The sequence below is a fragment of the Camelus dromedarius genome, chromosome 24 (assembly GCF_036321535.1).
Source record: "Camelus dromedarius isolate mCamDro1 chromosome 24, mCamDro1.pat, whole genome shotgun sequence".
In the NCBI taxonomy this organism is placed as follows: Eukaryota; Metazoa; Chordata; class Mammalia; order Artiodactyla; family Camelidae; genus Camelus; species Camelus dromedarius.
In genome coordinates this window covers 30728642-30738400 of record NC_087459.1, presented here as the reverse complement: position 1 = coordinate 30738400, position 9759 = coordinate 30728642, and the positions used below count along the sequence as shown (strand labels likewise).

At 52.9% G+C, this 9759-nt stretch overlaps 1 protein-coding gene across 1 annotated transcript in view; it reads left to right on the top strand.

The window, feature by feature from the left end:
- Positions 1 to 162: 162 nt before the first annotated feature.
- GRID2IP (Grid2 interacting protein) overlaps positions 163 to 9759 on the top strand; it is a 34834-nt gene continuing 25237 nt past the window's right edge. Inside the window, exons 1-2 of the mRNA XM_064478714.1 lie at positions 163 to 576; positions 7203 to 7357. Of these exons, the coding sequence (XP_064334784.1) occupies positions 163 to 576; positions 7203 to 7357 (569 nt within the window). The remainder of the gene's footprint in view (positions 577 to 7202; positions 7358 to 9759) is intronic.

Below are 9759 nucleotides of genomic sequence, written 5' to 3'. Positions count from 1 at the left end.
GGAGGTCAGATGATGGCTTATCCACATGGAGGCAGAGAGATAGTAGAGACCCAGACTGGTACATGCCTTAGGTCTTTGAGCAGCGCGCAGCCCGGCGGGCAAGGCTGCAAGGAATCCCCTGTGCGGTCTCTCTCCCTCTCCAGCTGCACGACCACCGCTGCCATGCCGGCCACCAACCAGGGCTGGCCCGAGGACTTCGGCTTCCGGCTGGGCGGCTCGGGTCCTTGCTTCGTCCTGGAGGTGGCCGAGGGGAGCAGCGCGCACGCCGGGGGTCTGCGGCCCGGGGATCAGATCCTGGAGGTGGAAGGGCTGGCCGTGGGCGGCCTGAGCCGCGAGCGCCTCGTGCGCCTGGCCCGGCGCTGCCCGCGTGTGCCGCCCAGCCTGGGCGTCTTCCCTGGCCCTGTCGGCGGCCCCGACACGGGATCCGATCCCGCGCCCCTGACCACAGCCTTGCGGCCCCCACGCTCCGGCCGCGGCCTCTCTCTGGGCCGCGAGCTGCTGCGCCTGGCGGGCCGCAAGCACCCCGACGCCGTGCACCGAGAGCGCAGGCGCAGGGCCCAGGAGTTCAGCCGCAAGGTAGGGCGCGTAGGGCGGGGCGGGGCGGGGCAGCAGCGGGTGGGGCTCTAGGGGCGGAGTTCTAGCGGGGCCCTGGGGCTGGGCACGTCAGGGGCGGGGCAGACCCTGAGGCCGGGAGTGGGCCTGGAGCTGAGAAAAGTTCTAGGCACAGGTTTACTGGAAATGTAATAATGCTCAAGCTTGAAAGCCCTCTACCTTATTTTCTAATTTTTGTTCCCTTGTTTTATGGGAGTTGCTTTTCTTTCTTATGGAGGTAATACAGATGTACAGTAAATACATTAATTAACTGTACAGCTCAATAAAATTTACATAGGTTTACACCCTTATAACTATCATCCTGATCAGAATGTACATTAATAGAACATAGATAATAGTAGAATGCAGAACCCGGACTAATTCCTTCACCCTGGAAGGTTCCCGCGTGCCCCTTTCTGTGTCTATCTGCCCCATCAGGATGTAGCCACTGTTCTGACCTCCATCGTTGCAGGTGACTTTTGTCTGTTTGTGAACTTCATGTAAATGGAATTACAAAGCACGTACTCTCTGATGCTGGGCTTCTTCACTCATCTTTACAGCTGTGACTTTCACCCACGGTGTGGGTAGCAGTGGACCATTCTTTCATTGCCTGTATTAGTAACATAGGGTCTTGCTCTGCTGCAGCTGCTATAAGGTTCTATCAGAGACCGAGCGGCTTATGAACAGCAGGGATTTTTTTTCTTACAGCTCTGGAGGCTGGGAAGTGCAAGAGCACAGTGCCAGCAGATTCAGTGTCTGGTGAGGACCCGCTTCCTGGGTCACAGACAGCTGCCTTCTTGTCATGACCTCATGGAGTGGAAGGGGCTGGGGGATCTCTCTTTTATAAGAGCACTAATCCCATTCATGAGCGATCTACCCTTATCACCTAAGCATCTCCCAGAGGCCCCATCTTTGGGGGTTAGGATTTCAATATATAAATTTGGGGGGGAACACAAACATTAAGACCATTGTACATAATGTTCTTTTTTAACAGAGCCACACCTATTTCAAGCCCCCACAAAACCGAGATGTGGCCCTGACTTGCACAGCAGTCTGGCTGGCAGGTTGGCCACAGGAAGCCCTGGTTTGGGTCCCCCAAACCTCCAAAGGTGTTTCCTGTCAGACTTTGACACAAACAGGCTCTGAGGGGTCTCAGGTGGAAAGTTACTGCTTCCCTGAGGACTGAGAGTTAGGAGCCTGGAATGGCCGAGGCCTCCAGCCACAGGAGGAGCCCAAGGCCCGAGTCACCTGCAGGAAATAAGGAGTGGCCACCAGGAGAGGTGGGGGCCTGAGGCTGGGAAGGGAAGACTGAGGTTGGAATTGGCCTTGGGCCAGAATCCCAAGAAATCCCTAATTTGCAGATGCGTAGTCCATTACTGGACAAATCCAGGCAAACCCAGGAAGCCTGGATGGGACACACTTATGGAGGATGAGGCTGCCTGGTATGGTCATCTTTCCCTCAGGCCACTGGCCAGGTCTCAGTGCAGCAACTACCTCAAGCCATCCACCCTCGTACACCTCCTCCAGGGCCTTCAGATCTGGTCTGAAGGCCCTCATTTGGCTGAGACTCCAACAGAATAAGGGAGCCAGGAAATCGTCTGGAGCCCAGATATTCCCCGCTCCCTGCCGAGGGCTCAGGCCTGTTAGATGCCAAGCTCAATGTACTAGAAATTCAGTATCTGCTTGGTAGTTGGATGCTTAAATTCAGACACCCTTCCTTGTCCTCCATAGGGGTGGAACTGCTCAGTCTTCCCTTTGGCACGGCTTGGTCATAGGGTTTGGGGGACGTCGGGGACCTGGAAGCTCTGCTGGAGTTTGGCTATTGTAGGAATGGCTCCCAGTTCTCTGTCCAGGTATCAGATCCCCACCCACCTGGCCTCCTCCAGCACCTAAACTTGGTCCAGTCTTCACTTCTTCTAAACTGACCCCCCCCTCAGGAGCCTCACCTCCACCAGGCACCCTGGCATGACCTCTTGTCTGCGAAGGACCCCACTGGAGCCTCTCAGCCCAGGCCCCCAAGCAGGTCAGCCTCTGTAACCAAGTTCCCTCTCACACATACACACAGGACTCAGCTCTGGCCTTCAAAGTTCCAGCTCCTCAAAAGGTGTGACTTTCTTCCCATCCCCAGAATAGGCTCTGTTGTTATAACATCAAACATCTCAGTGCCTTTGCACCCACCACAGTTCATTTTTCACCCGTACCCTGGACCTCTAAGAGTCCAGGTGACTCTCCAAGGTGGCTGACCTCTACATGAGGTGCCAGCATTCCAGACTGCTCCACCTCAACGTGAAGTTCCAAGATTCCCCATAGAAGCAGAAGATTTGTGCCTCAACTCAAGGACTTCAGGGAGGAAGTGAATCACTGCACCTTCAGTCGATGCTTATTGGCCAGAACTAGTCACACTGCTGCTCCCAAAGGGTGCTGGGAAATGTAGTCCTCTGTGAGTCCAGGAAGGAGGGGAGACCTAGAAATATTGGTGATCACTAATCTGCCTTAATCTATTCCAGCTGCTGTAACAAACTACCACAGATTGGGTAGTTTATAAACAACAGGGATTTATATGTTTCTCACAGCTCTGGAGGCTGGACATCTGAGAACAGGGTGCCAGCACGGTTGAATGTGGGCCCCCTTTAGTTGCAGACTGCCGGTTTTGTCTTCACATGGTGAAAGGGGTGAGGAAGCTCTCTGGGGCTCTTTTATAAGGGCACTAATTCCACGCATGGGCCCTCCACCCACATGACTAATCACCTCCCAAAGGCCCGACCTCCTAATACCATCACCTTGGACATTAGGTTTTCAACACATGAATTTGGGGGGAAACACAAACATTCAGACCACAGCAACTAGTAAAGTCTGCTGTGATCCCAGGTGACCTGCCATAGAACCAAAGGTCTGTCCCAGCCTCCATCCAGTCCCTGGAGAGTCAGAAGGGGACTGGTCAGGGCCCCCAGAAGGGCAGGGTGGACACACAGACTTGGCCAGGAAGCACGGCCAGGGTGGTGACCGCCGAGGGAGGAATCAGACCAGCTGCCCAGGTCAGCTGTGGTGCAGTTTCTTGCAAGAGGGAGTGGGGAGCGGTGGATTCTGGTTAGAGCTCACGAAGCACCTTGACAAATCCCCAAAACAGGCTGTCTCAGGAAGATCAAGGGCGTCTTTGGGGCCCCCCCATTGGTTTTCAACAATCAGCTCCCGGATTCTCTCCAGCACTCTCCCTGCCCCAGTTTTTCCTTCTTGAAGAATCTGATATTTAATAGAAAATCCATCGGTGCCCCGTGATGGTGCCTCACGCTTAGATGTAGGTTGAGAGCATCTGGGTAATAGCTGACACCAAAACCACACTGTGGCAGTGGCCCCGGGAGGGAGGAACTATTTATTCCTCTTCCTTACATAAAACGTCTTTCCGGCTAGCCATGTTCTCCTTTGAATTGAGGCTGTGACTGACTTTGATTTCAAAACCACTCACCTTCTTCTGTCTGGTGGGTTCTCGAGAAGGGGTGCCTGGTACTGCACTGAGAGGGAAAGCGAGGTTGGAGGGAAAATTGCAGGAAAATTGCAGGAAATGTAGCTTGAGAACCGCCAGCCACTTGCAACTTTCGATTCAATTCCATAACCATCCACTCCATTCACTGAGCCCCTACTGTGCACCATGCGCTGTGCTTAGGGCTGGACAGGAGTGGGACCTCAGATCTGGGTCTCAGGCCATCATGTCTGGTGAGAGAGACCGTAACGCAGACTTATGATGTGCGTGACTAGGACTCAGGCGTGCCCAGAAAGTGGCCTCTGGCTGGATGCCCTCGAAGCCCCAGCTAATCATCTCTATAGTGTCACTATTTCTGGAAAGCCTTCCTTAATCTCTTGTGTTACCATGTAGGAAGCAGTTGGATATACAGTTCTGAAGTTCAGGAGCAAGTTCTGGGCTAAAGATCAAGTTCTAGGAATCACCATCTGGGGCCCTTAGCCAGAGCAGTGTCGTGGAGTGCTTGTGGCAAGTGGGGTGGTGGGGAGGGATTGCAGTGGGTAAGGCCAGCTGTATGCAAATAGCAAGTGTAGGCAGAAAAAAGAAGAGGATGATAGGATTATAGGGTCAGGGGAGGACTTCACTTGTTCATAGGTTGGGAGAGGTGTGAACTGAAGGGAAGGAGGCAATAGAGACACTGAAATCCATGCATGTGGAGTTATTGATGATTGCTCTCTGATGGGAAGGGCTGGGGAAACAGCTGCAAGCAGGACCCATGGGGAGCCTGCTCTCCTGCGTGGACATGCCCATGGGGAATGAGACAATGTGCAGGTAGCCAAATCCACCCCCTTTTCCCCCTGGTAACCATAAGTTTGTTTTGTATGTCTGGGAGTCTGTTTCTGTTTTGTAAATAAGTTCATTTGTGTCTCTTTTTTTCTTTAGATTCCACATATGAGTGATATTACATGGTATTTTTCTTTCTCTTTCACTTACTTCACTTAGAATGATGATCTCCATGTCCATCTATGTTGCTGCAAATGGTATTATTTTATTCTTTTTTATGGCTGAGTAGTATTCCATTGTATAAATATACCACAATTTCTTTATCCAGTCATCTGTTGATGGACATTTAGGCTGTTTCCATGTCTTGGCTATTGTAAATAGTGCTGCTCTGAACATTGGGCTGCATAGGTCTTTTCGAATTATATTTTTCTCTGGATAGATGCTCAGGAGTGGGATTGCTAAATCGAATGGTAAGTTTATTTTTAGTTTTTTAAGGAACCTCCATATTGTCCTTCATGGTGGCTGCACCAATTTACATTCCCACCAACAGTGTAGGAGGGTTTCTTTCTCTCTCCAGCATTTATTGTTTGTGGACTTTTTAATGATGGCCATTCTGACTAGTGTGAGGTGATACCTCATTGTAGTTTTGATGTACATTTCTCTAACAATTAGCCATATCGAGCATCTTTTCATGTGCTTGTTGGCCATCTGGATGTCTCCTTTGGGGAGACGTCTATTTAGATCTTCTGCCCATTCTTTGATTGGGTTGTATTTATTATTATAATTTTTAATGGAGGTACTAGGGATTGAACCCAGACCTTGTTCATGCTAAGCACACACTCTACTACTGAGCTATCATGGTTTTTAAATAAGGACCTACGGCATCAATCTCTCTGGCCAAATAGTACCATATTGCATCAAATCTGAAACACAATCAATCACAAGATGCACTGTTTTATTTACCGCTAAGAAAGAAAAATCCCTGCAACTCATCCAGGACATGTACTTCTTTATCTTCTCATCACTTAATTTGTAGTTAGTGAAAGAGGACTTTTAGACTTACTTGGACTTATTTAGTACCAGTGAAGCACATAACTCAGTGGAAGTAACAACATGAACACCTATGACCAAATTCACACACGCACAGGAATGACAACTAGCCGTAAGACATGACCTGATCTCAGAGATGTTAAAATTTAAAGTACAAAAAAAAAAAAATGCTCACCCTAGCATCAGTGGTATCTAATATTGCAGAGTATGGAGTGAACCTGGCTATAAAACAACAGAAGTTGACTCCACTAACTTAGACACAAAAGGAATTTATGGGAGGAACAGTTCACAGAATCAACACTGGAGATCTAGGCGTAGGACCGAGAAAGGATGGGTAACCTGGGGCACAGCTGTCCTAAACATCCTTCAGGATGAGTCTGCTCAGGGGTGCGCTACAGGGCTCTGCCACTGCCCTGACAAGCTTCGTGTCCCCACATCTCTACATCATTCCTCCAGGAGCCAGTGCCCTAGGAAAGGGCCTCCGATTGCCTGAGGCTGCAACATGAGGACCAGGGTCTTGCCTCCCACCTGGTGTGCGGTTTCCTCCCTTCTTGGCTGGACAGCCAAGGAAATACAAATATCCCCTTAATAGATGTGCTCCAAGTATTTAGCCCATAATGCCTCCAACATCTCAGTATTATAAACCACACAGAGGTGAACCTCTCCACCCGTATAGCGTTGTGCACTTGTCTTGTCAAGAATACGTTCCCAGATGCAAGATCATTGGTAAAACACTGGGTACATTTGAAGGCTTTGGACACTCTTACCAGGCTACTTGTGTCCAGCGGTTGCACAGCCTCCTATGAGTAGATGTGCTTTCAGTAGCTGGTTTGTACACAAAGGAGAAGAAAACAAAAGTCCAGAAGGAGCACTGAGGAAGCCAGAATTCGGGCTTTTTTGTGGAGCCAGAATGCTCTCTGTGGGATCTCTCGGGGAACAGTGTGGTGGAAGGGAGTATTGTATTATAATAATAGCAACTAGCAATTACTGAGTGCCTGGTGCATGTTTAAGCTCTTGTATTGATTCCTCTGATCCTTACAATATTCAGTAGAAAGGCTGTCTCCGGGTTTGAATCCTGACCCGATGGCCTTTGGCAAATCACCTCACTTCCAGAAGCCTCCGTGTCCTTAAACATAAAGTGAAGATACTGGCCACGCCCACCTGGTAGGGCTGCTGTAAGTTTGAAATAACATGATCTGGGTGAGGAGCTCATAACAGGACCCAGGTGGCACTCCCACATCAGCTGTTCTGTAGAAGTGAGCGATTCCCTGGTGTCCTGCCCCGGGACCCTTGTGGCCATTCATCAGACCCTCCCCTGCAGGTGGACGAAGTCTTGCGGGACCAGCCATCAGCCAAGGATCAAGTGTGCGCTGCACTGAAGCAGTTTGCAGCCGAGCAGCGGGTGGACAACCTGGTGTGGGCGCTCACCCTGGTGCTGCCCCTTGAGGCCCGTGGGCCACTCCTGGAGAATCTCAGGTAACTCATTTGGGGGCGGGATGGGCAGGCAGGGTGTGTCTGATCAGGGGTGTCCCCTCTCCCACCACCAACGCAGATGCTGCTGCTGCTGTGTGGCCCACTCCTCACTAGACCCCAACACCTCTTCAGCCCCAGAGCAAAGGTGGGCCAGTGGCCCTGAAGGCTGACCCCAGGAGGGGCAGCTGTTGGCTCTACTGGATGCCAGGGCATCACTTGGACTTGGAGTGAGAAGGGAAGGCCTGCTGACCGCTGGGCTGGGATAGGCTGCAGAGAGGACCCACCTCCCAACCTGAAGTCACAGTCTGCTGAGCTCTGTCCCAAAACTGGATCACAGAAATCTCCAACGTGACACCAAGATACTCCTAGCTCTTCCCTGAGAGGGAGTAATGACAACGTGAAGGCGAGGAAGCCTGAGGCTGTGCTGTGTCGGTCCCCCTGTCCTACAAACAGTGTGTTCTCTTTGCACTTTGATAGACAATGCCAGCTGTGTGCCAAGAACCTCATCAGGGCCCTAGGGGAACACTCTCTCGCTGACTCCCACCAGCACTATTATTATCCCCATTTCACAGAGGGAGACTGAGGCTCAGAGAGGTTAAGGGACTGGTCCAAAGTCACACAGCAAATGAGTAGCAGCCACAAGAACATGAACCAGCTGTCACTTTCTGCTCAGTTCTGGACCCTCTAGATTTATCCTTCAAGGGAAAAAAAAAATCTGATACGTCCACACCTGGAGTGGCCTGGGAATCTCGAAAACCCTCCCACCCCCACCCATGTCTTGCCAGAGCCATGCCCTGTACTACACAGCTTGGATCAGGCCCCCCTGGGGGGGGGGATGTGTTCCCTGCCAGGATCCTGCCAGGCTGGTTCTCCACCTCCTGCCACCAGGGCCCCCGATTGCTCCCCCACCCAGCCCCTCCCCCTTCCTGGGCTCAGCCCACCCCCTCCCCTCGCTGCCATTCACCCTGCAGCCTGCCCCTCCCTCTGGGCCTGGCCAATGTCAGGGACTGGGCTGGCCACCCCCACGCCCCAAGACCGGGCGCAGCACCGGGCACGGCATCTCAGCTCTGCAGCGGAGCACCAAAGGCCACCGAAAGAGGCCACCATGAGCTGCCTGGGGTGAGTTAGGGGCCTACCCCTTGCTGGGAGAATCTGGAGAGAGAGAAAAAAGTTATTTCTAGCGCCGAATTTGCAGTGGAGATGATGCTGGCGCCGAAGGCTCCCTGGGGAGGTGATGGATGGGCAGCCCCCAACCCCACCCCTCCCGACCAGAGCTGGGCCACGGGTCGGGCGGCCAGGCTGCCCCCTGGGAATTTGGCCCGCGTGTCTCAAGGCTGCTAGCAGCCAGACTCAGCTGGAGGCCCTCTCAGTCCCCCTCATCCCCCTTCTGCGCTGCCCGGGCTTCCATCCCTGCCGCCTCTGCCGGGCCAGCCTGCCTCCCGGGACAGCCCCCATGCCTGCCTTTCCTGTCTGCAGCTCGTCCCCAAGTGACCAGCAGCGGGTCAGGAAGAGCCAAGGTGGAGGAGGCACTCCCTCCTTGGGTGTGCTTGACTGAGAGCCCGGGAAGCGGGAGCCCTGGACACCCGGGGATGCCCAGTCCCCGCAGCATCGCCAGGGCGCTACTGGGAGGATGAACAGCAGCCTCTGTTGTCAGCGCGTGTCAAGTGCGACAGGAAAATTGGGGAGGCTGCTAGAGGAGGGGGCGGTGCCCAGCTGGGCTCTGCAGGGAGAGGGGTGCCCTGGCAGCGTGGCTTCAGCCACCCATCCCCCACGTCCCCACCCCCACCCCCAAGCTCCAGTGGCCCAAGTACAGAGTTTCAGGGATGCAGTGGTGATCCCCATGCAGCATCTTCCAGAGAGAGCTCAGAGAAGGCATGGAGGAACCTCAGACACAGTGTTCTGTGATTCTGAGGGCTAAGCACCAGCTGAGGGGCAGCTGAGGGCAAACTCAACACTGGGCAATCGGGGCAGGCTCCTCAGAGGAGGCAGCAGGTTCCAGTGCTGTGGCTCAGGCAGTGACCAGTGGGGTTTGGCAGTGTGTCCTGTGGAGGTAGGAAGATACTTCATCAGGGCCAGGCAGCTAGCCACAGAGGTGGACCCCAGAGTGTCAAGGTGAGGGTGATACCATACAGCCCCCAGCCCCAGGTACCCAAAAGTGGCTAGCTGTGAACCACCCTTCCTTGTGGTTCACAAATCACAATTTGGCCTCTGAGAGGTGCCCTCTGTGGCCAAAGCAGAAGGCTTGGGGAGAAAAGAGAAGGAGTAGTGCGACCATGAAGCTGGGCCACACAGCTCAGCAGCCACTAGCCACACGTCGCTATTTAAAATTAAATGTAATGAATATAAAATGCAATTTAGTATTCAGCTTCACAGTCTCACCAGCCACATTTCCAGTGCTCAGTGGC